Raw genomic sequence first — 16,486 nt, 5'->3', positions numbered from 1 at the left:
GGAAGGAGGCCTTCCTTCCCTTATCGCATTAGGCCGTTCTTCCTGGCCAGACCCCAGAGCTCTGTCCCTGTCACCTCCTTATCAATGGAGTGGAGGGAGCCCGGCCTCTGTAGCCTGTGCTGCTCCCCTTGGGGACCTGAGCCTGTTCTCTGACCCCAGCTTAGAGGAACTCGGTGTTGCCAGGCCGGAGAGAGAAACAATGGGCCTTCCGGAACAGGATGACACCCCCTCCCGCCACAATTCTGGAGCAGCTGCGTGGGAGGGAAGATGGAGGGGCCCATCCTGGGGCCCGTGGATCCGAAGTTCAGCCTGTCCCCCCATCCCCACCCCGAACCTGAGGGAACCTTTGGCAGTCCTGGACGTCCAGGTTGTGGAAGGAGGGTTGAGAGTGCTCCCGACCTCAGAGAAACCTATTCCTCTAGGGATGAGGTGTGTAATTCCTGTCCCAGAAACCCAGCTACACACAGACACAAGCCACGTCGGTTACAGATTTAATGAAGTCCGAAAGGCATGCGCGATCGTGTTCAGAGATAGGGAGGCCCCGCCAGGCTCTCTCTCTGCACCTCAATAGAAACGATGTGGTGTCCAGGTACCATGGCCAGGCCCAGCACACGGGGTTCCCCGGCAGAGAAGGAATCTGGAAAGAAGAGTCAGAGCATCAGAGAGGCAGGCCAGCGTCGGCCCCGCCCCTTCTGTGCCACGACTTCTAGTCCCAGAAAATAAGGGGTGCAGCCAGGCACTTAAGGGGAAATGCTTTGCGTGAGGCTTCGCCGCATTCCCAGGCGGGTGTGCATTCCCCGGGCACTGACCCGACGGCTTGAGGAACTCCTGCGCCGAGCCCAGGATAACATTGCAGTCGCGGTCGGTGCAGAGGAAGCAACCGACCAGTGTCCGTCCATCTGTCATGCGAATGCGCATAGTCTTGTTGAGCAGCGCCTCCAGCTGCTGCCTAGCGCGCGTAGCCGGTGAGTCCTCGCGCTCCCCATCTGAGTCCTGAGCGGGGCGGGACAGGCGCTCAGACCGCGCCGCCTCGGCTGCTGCCCGCCCGCGGAACCACAGCTCCCGACAGCCCGCGGGGCGCTCACACGAAGCCCAGAGGCTGCCGGGAGCTGCAGTTCCCCCTCCGTCCCCCCATCTTGCTCCCCGACGGCCCCTCAATCCCAGAACCCGAGCTAACCCCTGCGCTGGAGCTGCTTTGACGCCGGCTGCAACAGCCATTCTCCTCTCGCAACAGCATGGCTGGTCCAGCTGCGGCCATTTGTTCCCGGGCCTCCTCCAGGCCCTTCAACTTCCTAAGAACCTTTGGTGTCCGGTGGTCTGAGATCTCGCGAGCGCTCCCGACCTGTTTTCTTTCGCGAGATCACCTCTCCTCCTCCTCCTCCTCCTCCTCCTCCTCCTCTTCGTCTCCGGCAACTGCAGAAGTATCGCGAGCTTCTATTTCGGCGCTGAGGCTCACTGAGGCCTATTACGTTGGATGTACCAAGATATCGCGAGAAATTTTCAACTCTAGTTTCTTACACATCCTTTAAGGAACCCTGGAATTTAGCGAGAATACCTTTTTTCATAATCACACTCCTCCCCTCCCTTGTTTTTCTGCCTCGCGAGACAGTATGTCCTGAATACTCCCTGTAGCCTAGGGTACTGTGAATGAAAACGGAGTGTGTTCTCTTTCCCGCGGAACTCCTGAGGACAAAACTCAAATTACTTGAATGCCTGAATCGGACTACGTTTCCCGTGAGCACGCGCAGCCCACGCTCCTCTCGCCCATTTACAGCGTTTGATCTCAGTGGCCGGTGGCCGGAAAGGGACAATGGTTTCCATGTCAGCGGATAAACGCGCTCGCCTTAGCTCCCGGACCAGAGGGAGGATGAAACAGAGAGTGCGTGCCGAAAAGCGAGGAAGCAACTAAAGGAGTCGGTGACCGATAGAGCAAGAGCCATGGCACGCCGGGGCCTAGTGGCCGGGCCAGACTTTGAGTATTTTCAGCGTCGCTATTTCACGCCGGCTGAGGTGGCCCAACATAACCAGCCCGAAGACCTCTGGGTGTCTTACCTGGGAAACGTGTACGACCTAACGCCGTTGGCACAGGAATACAAGGGTAAGCGCCACACTTTGGGCCAGCGTCGAGGGTGTGTTTGGGGGGTGCTTGGTTCTTGGATGGGTAGCATTGACGGCAGCTTCTCCTTCCCAGGAGACCTGCTGCTGAAACCCATCGTGGAAGTTGCGGGCCAGGACATCAGTCACTGGTTTGATCCAGACACCAGAGACGTGAGTTCTGCTGGAACCTGGGGTTGGGGGGAGGGGCACTGGAGAGCGGGATGAAGAGGAAAAGCAGAGGCTAAACAGAGCCCGAGATAGTGACTGCTCCGACCCTCCTCCCTCAAACCCTGCTTAAAAGATCCGCAAGCACATAGATCCGCTGACCGGTTCCCTGAGATACCGCACCCCGTGGGGCCGCTTTCTGCACGTGCCGCCTCAGCTGCCCCGTTCGGACTGGGCCAATGATTTCGGGAAGCCTTGGTGGCAGGGGTCGCGTTACGAGGTGGGGCGGCTGTCCGCCAAGACCCGGAATATCCGCATCATTAACACGCTCACGTCGCAAGAGCACACTCTGGAGGTGAGAACTGGTGCCCGGGGGCAGGTTAGAGGGAACCGAGAATCCCAGCAAATCTCCAAGCAGATCTGCAGGCCAGCAGCTCTCCACAACCGGTGGGAGCTGTATTTTCTTTCCTTTTAGGGGTAACTGAGGAAAGAAGACCACCTACATCCCCAGGGTTAGGAATTAAAGGTGTGGCTGGGCCACAGGGTACAAGAGACTTTTTCTTAAGCCCAGGGTGACAGTTTGTGCACCTTAGTGATGGTTGTCCTCGGAAGCTCTTACACGCTGTGTTTTTGTACAGCAATTGCAACTGGGCTCTCTTATTAGTCTACTCTATTGTGGGGATGAGGTGAGGGGGCAGTGACTTTAGGGCCATTTGTTTATTACAAGTGGCTGCCATAAAGGCAGGTAGGACTTGGGGGCCATTCGTTGCATGCTGGAGCTCCAACTTTATTTCTGGGACTGTGGAGCGCCTTAAGCTGCTCTCTGCCAAAGGAGGCACTCTGATCCCAGCTTTGGGTTCCTGGCCTTTGCGTGTGTGTGTGTGTGTGTGTGTGTGTGTGTGTGTGTGTGTGTGTGTGTGTGTGTGTGTGTGTGTGTGTGTGTGTGTGTGTGTGTGCTCGTTCAACCCACAATTCTGGGTGGGGTGCTTTCGTGTTCTCCAGGTGGGGGCCCTGGAATCAATGTGGGAAATCCTACACCGCTACCTCCTCTATAACGCACATGCTGCCAGCTACACATGGAAATATGAAGGGAAGAACCTGAACATGGATTATACCCTGGAAGAGAATGGTATCCGGGATGAGGAGGAAGAATTTGATTATCTCAATATGGACAGTACGCTCTACACACCTGCAGTACTGCTGTACTTCAGTGATGACCTCACAGAGCTATAGAAAGAGAGATGTATGCTCATGTAGGCTCAAGACATATTTTGAGTTTAGCTGTTTCTGTGACCTGTAGGAAAAGAGATGGGGATGGGGCAGGGAGGGCGGTACCTGGACCTAGACCTCCATTCTACTCTGGGAGCTGGCCTGAGGTTCCCCTTCCCTACTGAAGTGTAAAGGTCCTATTCCTCGGGTTAGTTACAATTTACTCTGAGAAAGTTAGGAAGAACGCTAGAAGTGAATTAATTTTTAGGAATGATACAAGAAAATAAAGTATCTTAGATCATGGAGATGTAGAAGAGGATAGTCAGATAGAGCTCAGGCAGAACTTTTCGATAGTAAGAGAAAGAGAAGTCCTACACAGGGATGAGGGATGGAAGAACTTTTCTGGCAATGATGGAAATGGGATGACTGTAGGAAGATGGGATCTACAAAGACAGGAATAGGAAGTGTCTATATCACTCGCCATATAAAACTGGCTAATCTCTCTTCTGACTAGTATTCGGCAGCCACCAGGTAATTCAGGCTAGATATTATGCTATGTGCTTTATACACCTCATTTAATACAACTATCCATAAGACAGATACCATTACCACTACTTACAGATAAATCTTCTGAAGCTTAGTAAGATTTAATAGCGCAAAAGCCACACTACTTAGTAACCAGACTGCAAACCCAGGTCTTCCCAATTCCAAAGTCTACGTTCTTCTCAATGTCCAGGCTCACTGCACAATGGGAACCTGTAGGCCTATTGTGTAGTCAGCCGCGGTGTTGTGCTTTTTTGTTTTGTTTTTTTAGTTATTGCCTTTGGAAGGGACTTAGCACAGTTCTGCAGTGGTAGAGAGGACACAGGGAAGGCCAAGTGTAAGCTGAGTAATAGCTGATGAGTCTACTTCATGGTTAATCCCGTAGGAAAACTTTCCTCTGACTTTTCTGAGGCAAAGAGGTGGGTATATACTGGTTCCAGGAAAATTAGAGTGGGAAAGGGCTTTTGGATTGGGACACTTTAGAAGGGGGAGCAAAAAGTAGGCATGTATATTCATGATGGGCCTGTGCTTCTGAGGGAAAGATGAGGAAGACAGGGTCGACTTTGCCAGATGGTGATTCTGCAAGAAGGGGCTTGACAGAGGTGATGTAAAGAGAGGAGCTAATTGGGGCTTCCCTGGTGGCGCAGTGGTTGGGAGTCCACCTGCCAATGCAGGGGACGCGGGTTCGTGCCCGGGTCCGGGAGGATCCCACATGCCACGGAGCAGCTAGGCCCGTGAGCCATGGCTGCTGAGCCTGCGCGTCCGGAGCCTGCGCGTCCGGAGCCTGTGCTCCGCGACGGGAGAGGCCACAGCGGTGAGAGGCCCGCGTACCGCAAAAAAAAAAAAAAAAAAAGAGAGGAGCTAATTAAGTCAGAAAACTCCTGGTGTTCAAAAGAGAACAACCATGTAGGGCAGTGGCCAGATTTGGTCCCCTATGACCTAAGGAGGGAAGGGGAATGAGAATCACAGGTGAATTTCTTGACAGTAGCAGGCTAAAAAAGCAGCAGAGAGATGTTAGCGCATCTTTGTGGAAGGTGGCCCCCTATGAGACACTGGGTAGGCTGCAGAGGAGTGTGCTGAGGGGCTGACTATGAACGGCATGGACAGAGGTGAAGACATCTGTATCCACCTGCAGTTGTTTCATGTGTATCTTGTTTGCTCAGTTAAACCCTAAACTATTTGAGAACCAGAGCTATGCTGTTGCTGTAACCCCAGCCTCAGGGCCTGTGCCTATGGGATCTGCCCAAACTCATCCCTCCTCCAGGGTTTCCTACTTTAGTACCTCTCGCCAGAAACACATCCCTTTCCTCACACACCCAGTCACTCTCCAAGTAGATTCTATCTCCTAAACATCTCTGGAATCCATCTTCTTTTCTCGAAGCTGTTATCATCACCTCTGGTCTGGACTGCTGCGATAACTTCCTAACCAGTCCTCCCATTTCCTCTTCTGTCCTCCACACACAGCAGAGTGAGCTCTGAAAAACAAACCTAAACATCTAACTTTCCTCCTTCAGATTCTTCAGTGGCTTCTAGCTGCTTTTGGAATCAAGTGCTAAATCCAAAGACCTTGTATATATCAGCCTCTACCTTGCATCACCCCTCTTTGTTCACTGGCTTTCTGTTCACTAAAGGTTTTCTTGCCTCAGAGCCGGCACACAGGCTGTTCTCTCTGCTTACAACACTCTTCCATCTCCCACCTTGCTAATCCTACATGTTTCTTCCTCACAGAGACTTTGCTGATTTCTCGATGCAGGTCAGGACTTTCTGTTAAATTTCAGAGTGCTTATTACAATAGTAATGTTAAAATTATGGATGTAATTGGCTGGCTGGCTGCTAGATTGTAAACTCATGAGGGCAGAGATCGTGTCCATCTTGTTCACTGCTGTATTGCCAGTGTTGGGCACACAGTTGCTGCTCAATAAATTTTGACTGAATGAACTCAAATGTTAAGTGAATTCCTCTGCCTCTAATAACTAGTGGATGGGATGTTGTGTCCTTGGTGGGGGGCAAGGTGGGACCAAGAAATAGGATGTCTGGATCCTATGCTGTCATCTCTATCCACAGGTTTCTCTTTCCTTGTTCGCCATAGATCCAAGACCAAAAATTACTCCATAGAGGTTCTTCCTCTCACCAGATTTTTGAGGCAATCGACCTGTCTTTTCTCTACATGGCCACCAGGTGGCTGTAGTCTCCTACAGAGTGAAGGGAAAGGGGCCCAGATGAGGGAAAACACTTCCAAGTTCTAAACAGGTTAGGATTAAAGGTAGCCTGTGGAAACGTACAGGTGAGAGGGAAGGATCAGAAAAAAGGGAAAACAACATGGGCACTATTCCATTAGCATTAGGTTTATTCCTATTTTTAATTTTTTCCATAAGCACATGCCAGGAAAGGAGTGTAGTTTGGGAAATAAAACTCACGGGATAGGACAAGTAAGGGGTCTGATTACAGGTGTGGGTATGTACAGGGTGAGGCACAGAACTATGGAAGGAATAAAGATCACAGATTTTTAAGATAATAGAGTATGTTCATTTATTCTTAGAGGGTTTTGTTTTGTTTTGTTTGTATAAAGCTTTCTACTAGGCACTACCTTGGTTCTCTAAATATCCAAGACTGTATATTTGCATGAGGAGTATGTAAATAGTGCCCAGTCCTAAAACCTAGGAAGTAAATAGAACATGACTGTAGGTCCTTTGGTAGTGATCTCTTCCATTTCGTAGGGAGGTCGGGTGGTGGGTGGTATATTGAAAGGAACGTTGCCTGTCCTCAGTAAATCGTAGCAGCTTCAAAGAACTCAATTTGCAAATATTTCCCACAAGGCTCAGTCACTATATCAAGTATCATTGGGGGTCATAAAAAGGTGTATGTTCTTTGCAGGAAGCTTGCTCACTCAATGGGCTAAAACATACACACATGAAAAGGTAAATGAAAATAGTACATGGTAAAGGACCAAATTAGGGTACAGAAAAGTTTCCACCTTCATGGCAAATCACAATTGGGTTCTTAACCTGGGCCTCCAGAAATGACTTCTAAATAGTGTGTGTGTGTGTGTGTGTGTGTGTGTGTGTGTGTGTGTGTGTGTGTGCAGATGTGTATTATCTTGGAGAAGGGTGCTGTAATTTCCATCAGTCTCAAAATGGCCCACCCCCTGCCCCTGAAATAGTACACACACAAGCACAATAATAAAGACCCTCAAAAGTAAAATATCAAAGGTGACAATACAATGTGGTTCCTGGATTCCTGGCACCTGCCTCAATGGTCTACTTCAACCTGATACACCTGTGTTCCCATGGCGGCAATTCCTAAAACTTGAAGCCTTGGGGCTAAGTTTATAACTAGTCTGAAACATTTTACTGCCCCAAATTCTGATCTGTACATACCCTGGAGCTGAGTGAGGGGATCTATCATTTGGACTTGGGACCATAACACCGAGTCATGACATCAGGATAAGGTTAATGTACCCAGTCCCCACAGCTGAGTTTAGATTAACTACATAGATGTGTTGATAATGGGAGAACAGCCACTTTATGATGGAGCAGCAAGAGTGCATGGAGGCTTAGCTGTAGAGAAAGCAGACAATCTGAAACCTGAATGGTCTTGGAAGTCAAAGATTAAGCATTCAAAATACAAATAGATATGCAGTCCATATCTATTTCCCAGGGAAACACACACACAAAAGGTGGTGAGTGAATAAGTGAACTGAGGCCATTAAAATGGGATCAGGGGTCAAGAAGGTTGAGACGAGGAACAATATGGATGAGACACTGCTAGAATTAAGTCCCTTTCTTACTGGGAGCCGCCCAGCTCCCACCCTTTGGGAGCTTAATGTTTAGTGGGAACTTGGGCATCCAGTTTCAATCATCTGACTTAATCATCTCTGTATCACCAACAGCCATATAATGTCTGGCACAGAGTGGCAATAAATACATGTTTGTTTCAGGAATGAATGGCAAATGTAACCCCCACTACTTGAAATATGTGAACTCAGGAGTCAAATATATTCAGATACTGTGGTGTCCCTTGCTACTTGCCCACTCTCACTATTTGAAGAGAGCAGAAGAGATCTGGACAGTGAGTGACATTTGTGCTGATAAATTCTTCCAGTCCTCCTAGAGAACAGTAAGGAGGAGGAAATATTTCCTTGCCCTTAATGAACAGCCTATAGGAGTAGATATTACTCTACCACAGTGTATCAGGTGAGAATGTATTTGGCTGCAAGTAACAGAAGGCTGAGCTGGGGCTTAACTATAAAGGGTTAAATTTTTTCACATAATGAGAGAGTCTGTGGTGTAGTGACTCCACTAGATAGTTCATCAACATCACAGGCTGCTCCTGTTTTTGTCTTCATGATTATCTCCTTTTTGGTTGCTCTACTTCCTGTCCGTATTGTGGGCAGGAAGGAGGAAGAGGGGAAGGATGAAAGGGCAGTGCCTAAATCAAAGCAAAAAATTTTCCCAGACATCCTTAGCAGAACTTTGACTACGTCTCATTGATAGGACATGTATTACACAATGACCCTTAGCTGCAAGGGAGTCTGGGACAGTATTTTGTATTGACATCCACAACAAAACCAGGGACCACTACTGTGGAATGAGAAGGAATACTGGGTAGGAACTAGTGATGTCTTCCACAAGAAGTATGAAAGTGCTATTCATCCATTCATTAACAAAAAAGTTATTAATAAGCACTTTGTGCCAGGTACCGTTCCAGGTACTGGGGATACAGCAGTGAATGAGACAGGCAAGGTTCCTGCGTTACTGGGACTTATACTCTGGTGGGATAAAAAAACATGTAGACAAGATCATTTCAGATAGTGCTAAAAGCTATATATTATGTATGTGTATATACACATATACATATATGAACACATTATACACACACACACACACACACACACACACACACAAATACCAAAAGTACTATAAAGACAAAGAAACAGAATTACAAGAGACAGTGATGGCTGAATGATCAGAGACTTGCCTGAGATAATCACAAAGACTGATCTGTATTACCTGTAGTTCTGCATTTACCTGCATTAATCACTTAATCATCATAACTAACTTAAATACTGTTTTTACTTACACTGAAGAAAGAAGGAGACTGAAGCACAGAGAGGTTAAGTAACTTGCCAAAGGTCATACTAAGCAGCAAAGGTGGGCTTTGAAACAAGACAGTCATAGGCCACCCACTTAACCACTGAGTGGCATCACCTCCCTGCATGACAAACATAGGCTGCTGTTCTAGTCACCTACTGCTGCTTAACAAAACCATCCCAAGACTTAAGTGGCTTCAAACCACCACCATCATTTATTTTGCTAATGAGTCTGTAATTTGGGCAGGGTTCAGTGAGGACAGCTCATTTCCGTTCCAAAAGGCATCAACTGGTTGGATTACTAGAAGCTGGAGAATTCACTTTCAAAATGGCTCACTCACAAATGGCTGGCAAGTTGGTGCTGTCTACGGATTCTTCTCCATGAAGACCCCATTCTCAGGGCAGCTTGGGCTTCCTCATAGCATGGTAGCTGGGTTCCAAGAGCAAGTGTCCCAAGAGAACCAGGAGGAGCCTCAAGCACCTTTTATAACCTCACCTCAAATCCAAGGGGAAAGAACTAGACCTCACTTTTCAGTGGGAAGAGTGTCAAAGTCACACTGTAATAAGAGCATGCTGGATGTGAGTTGTTTTTGTAGCCATTTCTGGAAAATACAATTGACCACAGGTGCACTGGAGGCAAAAGGAGGGATATCCAATCAGTCTCGGGTAGGAGCGGAGTGCTGAGTCTTTCTTGAAAACCAAAGTTGGAATCCTGGCCCCACCATCCATTTATTCAATTCATTAACCTAATACTGAGCATCTGCTGTGTATCAGGCACAATTCTGGACTCTGTGAATACACTAAATAAGAAGACATAATTTCTGCCCTCGAGGAGCTTACAGGTTAGTGGGAGATTCAGAGAAGTTTGTGAGCCTCTTTTCACCTTGCTTCTACTTATATAAAGCGGCCAAGGGAAGTTTTGTTTGCTTTTTTGTTTTTAATTGGAGTATCGTTGATTTACAATGTTGTGTTAATTTCTGCTGTATAGCAAAGTGAATCAGTTATGCATATACATATATCCACTCTTTTTTAGATTCTTTTCCCATATAGGTCATGACAGAGTACTGAGTAGAGCTCCCTGTGCTCTACAGTAGGTCCTTAAGGGGAAGCTTTTAAAGTTCCCCCGTTTAAAGTCTTCAAAGGCTTCCAACTCCTCTTAAGAGGACATAGGACACCCTTACGGTTGTCCACAAGGCCCTGCATGATTTGCCTCTTCCAGGCTCTTCTTTTTTTATATTTTTAATTTATTTTATTGAAGTATAGTTGATTGACAATGTTGTGTTAATTTCTACTATACAGTGATTCAGTTATATATGTGTGTGTGTACATGTATGTAAATATATATACACACACACACACACACACATACACACACACATTCTTTTTCATCTTTTTTTCCATTATCGTTTATTACAGGATATTGAATATAGTTCCCTGTGCTATACAGTAGGACCTTGTTTTCTGTCCATTCCACTTATAATAATTTGCATCTGCTAATCCCAAACACCCAATCCATCCTTTCCCCCCTGCCCAAGCCCCTTCTTTATCTCCCTGTTGGCCTTTCAGTTTCTGATACTCCCCCAAGCTCCTTTCTGCCAGGGCCTTCTCACATGCTGTTCCTCTGCATGGGACACTCCACCCTCCACTCATCACCTGGCCAACTCCTGCCCCTTAAAGGCTTTGCTTAAATGTCACTTTCTCAGAGAAATGCCTTGGGAATATCTACACCCAGTCTGGGGAGATGAGGGAAGGCTTTCTGGAGAACATCATCTAAAGCTGAGACCGGAAGTACGAGGAGGCAGCCAAGCGAAGAAGTGAGAGTGGGTAAGGAGGGAGAGTAAACAGCATGAAGAGCGCAGAGTTTGGCAGTGAGAGTATGTGGAGAGCTCAGACGCAGAAGGAAATGCAGAACGGTAAAGCCAAGAGGAGATGGGAGGCCTGAAGAGAGTGGGCAGTAAGAGACATGGAGGCCAGACTAGGTCCTGCGAGACTTTGTAAATCAGGTTTTTTTTTTTAATTGAGATACAGTTCACATACTATAAAATTCACCCTTTTAAAGTGTACAATTCAAGGTTAAGGGTTTTATAAGGAGAATGTCACGATCAGAATTGCATTTTTGAATGTCAAGAGAGGATGGATTGGAGGGGAGAAAAAGAGAGGAGAGAGTGGAGACAGGGAGACTGATGTTATTACAGCAGTCCAGGAAAGAGATGAAGGTGGCCGGAATGAGGTGAGTTAGTGGCAGTGGAGATCAGAGGAGATAAACAGAAGTTAAGAGAGAATTACACAACTCAATAATTTATTGGGAGGGGGTCTGAGGCAGAGGGAGGAGTCAAGAATGACACCCAAGTTTCTGGCCTGGGTGGAGGATGATGAATCTACTGACAGAGGAGGGAAATGCTTGGAAGAAGAGTTTCATGGGGAAGGAAGATGATGTGTTTTTAGTTAGCTATCTGAAGTAACTCCAGGACATGGAAACACAGATGTCCAGATCTTACCAGATATGTGGTACGATATCCTGAATAGAGCTCTCGGCTAGAGTTAAAGGTTTGGGAATTACCCGCAGTGAGTAACTGTCAACCAAAGTCAAGGATGAGATCACCTCAAGAATAAAGTGTGATCTACATGCAAGGCCTGGGAGGAACAATACCTAAGGGAGGGGAGGAGAAGGAGACTCAGAAGTACGAGCCAAAGTGGTGAGAGAGACCCTGGAAAACGGTGCCCGGGAAGCGAAAGAGAGAGTATTTGAGAGGAGGGAATGGTAAACAGTGTGAAATGTCACACAGTCAAGTAAGGTGAGGACTTGAGCATCCACACATTTAGTGAACAGCAAAACAGTGGTGTGTTAGAGAAGTCAGACAGTAGATGGATGAGGTATGAATGAGGGCTTCACAGAAGAAATCCAGCTGCACAGGGAGGAGTTTTCTGGCTTTGTAACTATGGACAGAATACTTTTCTTCTTTTAGATTCCATTTCTTCAATCACAAAATATGAACAATAGAAGTAAGGATTCACTAAGGGCAACAGGCATAAACTAGGACAAGGTCACTTAAAAAGAAGCTACCTTACACTGTGGTTGAGAAGATTAAATATAAGGTATGGGGAAATGCCCAGCAGTACTAAAGGCCCTTGGGACAGGCACTCGAAATTTTTAGTTTTCTTCCCTCTCCTTGTGCTAGCCATTCTTTATTTAGTAATGAATGCTTCCCTTGGGATTTCCTGAGATTCCACACTATTCAGCATCTAGGGAACATCTGTCATGATTAGGAAATTAGTAGACCGTATCTGTGACTAACATTTGGTTTCTAACCTAACAACAGTGTTTGTGCCTCTACTGGGAGAACTGAGTATAGTAAAATGTGGTTTGTTTCATATCATACCAGAGTTGATCTTATTTAAATAAAGCAGGGGAAAGCAAGGAAATGGGGCAACTATTGGGAACAAGAATAACTAAAGTCGGCCCTTTGCTCCTTCAGTTTAAGGTGTTATTCATAACCCAGGTTGTCAATCCTCTCACCTTACAAGCATCTTAAGTGAATCCCTCTGAAGTGAGAAATGGCGAATAGTAAACGTGACTGTTCAGAACACTAGCTACCAACTCTCAAGTGCCTTACAGCCAGTGCTTTATGTAAGTTAGCTCAAAATCTTCACTACAGCCATGTGAGGTAGGCATTAATATCCCTGTTTGACAGATAAGGGAGCTGAGACTTGAGGGATAAGCTGCTTGCCCAGGGTTACTGTTAGTAAGTGGCAGAACTTGGATTCCAGGTGCTACCTGAATCCACAGCTCAAACTCTTCCTCTGAGGGAGGCAGTGAATAACTTCATTACTTGGCTCTGGAATACATTTTAGAAGTTATATAGTTTGGGAATACAGCATCTTTTTAAAAAAAAATTAGTCAATTTTAATTTACTAATCATATCCAATTTAGTCTGAAATTAACTCTCCCTATCCAGAGAGATAGGTGGGGAAAGGGCCCAGGAGCAAGCAAAGGGGCAGGAGGATGACAGCTTGGGGCTCGCCAGGAAAGGTGTCAGGGCAGTTCTGCTGAAATAACCAGGGCTTAACAGTAGGTGGAAAGCAAGGCATTCTGGCTGGCCAGTCAGTGAAAACCTATTAAGAAACTGTTAAAAGGCAATGTCAAAGGGGAAAAAAATGTTTGGTTTTTGCCATTTTGTATAGGACTGTTATATTGTTTCCATCATAGTGGTCAATCAAAGCAAGTCTAAAAGAAACTGGGAGGGAATTCCCTGGCGGTCCAGTGGTTGGGACTCTGTGCTTTCACTGCCGAGGGCGCAGGTTCGATCCCTGGTTGAGGAAGAGTCTTAACCACTGGACCGCCGGGGAAATCCCTTCCTTTTCTTCTTAAGGTATCCCCTTTACTCAATGAATAGCAAAGGAAAGGATTTAGCTAAAAGGCAGCAACAGAAGTATGAGCAGATGTGAGATCACAGACTCACACAGATCACAAAGACTATTTCAAGAAGGGGGTGTTCAAGTTAAGAACTCAGAAATTTCCTCTTAGTTCAGTAACCAGGTTGTTGGTCATCTTGCGAAAGCAGTTTCTGTAGAGAGGCTGGGCAGAGGGTTGGAAAATGAGTAGGCAAGTAAAGCAGCCTGAGTGTAAACAACTCTTTCAAGAAGCGTGGCTGTGAGTGGGCACAGCGAGGTAGGGTGGCAGCTTAGGGGTCCAGAGTGTCTCTTTTAAAGTTGGGGAGATTTGAGTACATTTAAATGTGGTTGTGAAGCAGCAAGGAGGATGGGAGATAAAGGAGAGTTAGGGGATCACTGTTAACCATTACACCCTGAGAAGGTGGCAAGGCTGGGAGCCAGAGCCCAAGTGTAGGCATTAGCTTCGGACAGGATAGGAGGGAGGAAAGGACAAATATGAATACAGTTAAATATGTAGTCTTAGTGTCAGTATTTCAAGGGAGTTCTCATCTGATGATCTGTCTCCTAGAGGGAGACGATAAGATGTTCTACTGAAGCATAAGGTGGAGGAGGTTTGAGGAATTTGAGGAAGGTTTGAAAAAGTCACCACGGAGAACCGAAAGGAAGCTGACTAGGCAAAAGGATTTCTGAGCAGGGACACTAATCTGGAGTGGTCATGGTGTTCTGACACCATGTGGTCATGCAAAGTGCTCCTGAGTGTAAACAGACAGCCGAAGTGATCCAAGGTTGGGGGTCTGCAAGAGGTAAATAAAGAGGGTGCTGAGACGCAGGCAGCAGAGTGGCTGAAATGACAGACCATGGAATCTAAGTTGGACAGGGAAGGAGGGGAGAACATGGTAGAGCTGATTAGGAGAAAATGGAAGAATTAAGGGATTACAGGGTCTCATGGGTCCAAAATAGTGAATAAATGAGAGAGCTGGAAGGATAGAAAGCTGTAGCCAAAGTAGGAGGCTTGAATTTAATATTTCAGAACAGGTAAGAATCTACTATTTCCTAGAGGTGGGAGAGAGAAGTGGAAATGGTGAGAAAGGTCTCTGGTTACAGCGTCGAGGGCAGGACTGAGCCAAGCGTCAGTCTTCGATGAATGAGGGGAATGATCGGGAGGAAAGCAGATGACAGCCAGGGAGAGAAGTGGAGGGGTAAACAGCCAGACTGCTGGAGCCTTAAAGAAATAGGGCCTTTTCACACAAGATGGGCAACAACCTTGCAGAAAAAGAATTAGATTCCTTCAGATATGAGGTCTGTACCTATGTTTATTTTCCATATTACTGTGTTTTAAACTTTTTGGGACTACCAAACTTGATGAACACATGTTAGATACTATCTCCTGTTCTCTCTCTCTCCATATATTTTTAAGATTATTTTTTTAAACTTGAAAAGATTTTTAAATTTTCATTATAGAATATGTGTTACTTACAGAAAATTCCAGGTAGAGAAGCATAAAGATGCAAAACAAAAATCACTCTTATCCCTACCACTCAGCAGAAACCAGTATTAACATTTTAACCACTTCCTTCTAGTACCTACATGGCTGTGATTATACTACATATATGGCTTTATATTGTTTTATGCAATTAACATTAGATCATAAGCATTTGCTCATGTCATTCTGTCAGTGTGGCAAAAGGTCAACAATCAGTAAATCCAGGTGAAGAGTATATGGGTGCTCACTGTACTTCTTCAACTTTTCTGTAGGCTTGAAGTTTTTCAAAATTAAGAAGTTACAGGTGGGGGGAAGGGATAAATTAGGAATTTGGGGTTAACAGATACACACTACTATATATAAAATAGATAAACAACAAGGACCTACTGTATAATATAGGGAACTATATTCAGTATCTTGTAATAACCTATAATGGAAAAGAATCTGAAAAAGAATATATATCTAAGTATATAACTGAATCACTTTGCTGTACACCTGAAACATTGTAAATCAACTGTACTTAAATTAAAAAGAAAAAAGTTACAGATGGAAAGGGAACTAATCACAAAGAAAAAACAAGTGAATGATAACACAAGATTCAGGATACTGGTAGGGCAGGGGGCAGGAGAGGAATGTGAAATATGGAAGACCATTATGAGGCTTCAAAGATGTTACTAATGTTATATTTATTAAACCGATACTGAATACATGTGTTCATTTTAATATTCTTTGTGGTTGATGTATGTTATACATACTCTTTTGGACCTGTGAAATAGTTCTCAATAATAGATATAATTTTTTAAATTAAAAACCTCCTTTCTGGGCTTCCCTGGTGGCGCAGGGGTTAAGAATCTGCTTGCCAATGCAGGGTCCACGGGTTCGAGCCCTGGTCCAGGAAGATCCTGCATGCCGTGGAGCAACTAAGCCCGTGTGCCACAACTACTGAGCCTGTGTGCCCTAGAGCCCGCGAGCCACAACTACTGAGCCCGCGCGCCTAGAGCCCATGCTCTGCAACAAGAGAAGCCACCGCAATGAGAAGCCCACGCACTGCAACCAAGAGTAGCCCCCACTCGCCGCAACTAGCCTGTGCACAGTAACGAAGACCCAACGCAGCCAAAAATAAAATAAATTTATAAAAACAAACAAAACAAAACAAACCTCCTTACTATCATGAACTTACCACTCCAGCTGTATGAGGTCCACATACTACTTGCTGAATAGTTTCTTACTCAACCTAAACTGCCCTTCTTCCTCCTCTCTGCTATATAGGCCTTAGTTATGTTTTGGGGCCTACTTCAAGTACAACTACATATGAAAGTCCTTCAGTCCCCCTCCCCTCCTCTCCCTAAGAGCTCTCTTCTCTGAACTCTCAGATTTCTACAGCCCACAGCAATCATCACTACCACATATCCTTAATTAACTTTTTTGTGTGTTTATTTCTGATCTCAAATGTCTCTCCTCCCTCCACCTAACTAATCCCTTGGTCACTAAAACATTTTCAAGTTGCT

At 45.9% G+C, this 16,486-nt stretch overlaps 2 protein-coding genes across 5 annotated transcripts in view; one reads left to right on the top strand and one right to left on the bottom strand.

Moving 5' to 3' along the window:
• Positions 1–478: 478 nt before the first annotated feature.
• Positions 479–16,486, bottom strand: part of NAA38 (N-alpha-acetyltransferase 38, NatC auxiliary subunit) — a 24,144-nt gene continuing 8,136 nt past the window's right edge. Inside the window, exons 3-5 of one of the 4 annotated variants that reach the window (XM_060134123.1) lie at positions 2,053–2,306; positions 810–1,535; positions 479–637 (exon numbers count right to left, since the gene is read on the bottom strand). In XM_060134123.1, coding sequence (XP_059990106.1) covers positions 525–637; positions 810–1,218 — 522 coding nt within the window. In that variant the 5' untranslated portion in view covers positions 1,219–1,535; positions 2,053–2,306 and the 3' untranslated portion in view covers positions 479–524. Of the gene's footprint in view, positions 638–809; positions 2,307–16,486 lie in introns of all 4 variants that reach the window. The other 3 variants (XM_060134125.1, XM_060134122.1, XM_060134121.1) reach the window with 3 other exon arrangements.
• Positions 1,154–4,777, top strand: LOC132511189 (cytochrome b5 domain-containing protein 1). The gene is made up of 4 exons (XM_060134126.1): positions 1,154–2,098; positions 2,192–2,268; positions 2,399–2,617; positions 3,265–4,777. The coding sequence occupies exons 1-4, from the start codon at positions 1,939–1,941 to the stop codon at positions 3,493–3,495; spliced, it is 687 nt and encodes a 228-aa protein (XP_059990109.1). The 5' UTR covers positions 1,154–1,938; the 3' UTR covers positions 3,496–4,777.

This window comes from Lagenorhynchus albirostris, chromosome 20, assembly GCF_949774975.1.
Source record: "Lagenorhynchus albirostris chromosome 20, mLagAlb1.1, whole genome shotgun sequence".
Classification (NCBI taxonomy): domain Eukaryota; kingdom Metazoa; phylum Chordata; class Mammalia; order Artiodactyla; family Delphinidae; genus Lagenorhynchus; species Lagenorhynchus albirostris.
The sequence above is the reverse complement of the archived record's forward strand: the minus strand, read 5'-3'. Positions and strand labels throughout refer to the sequence as shown.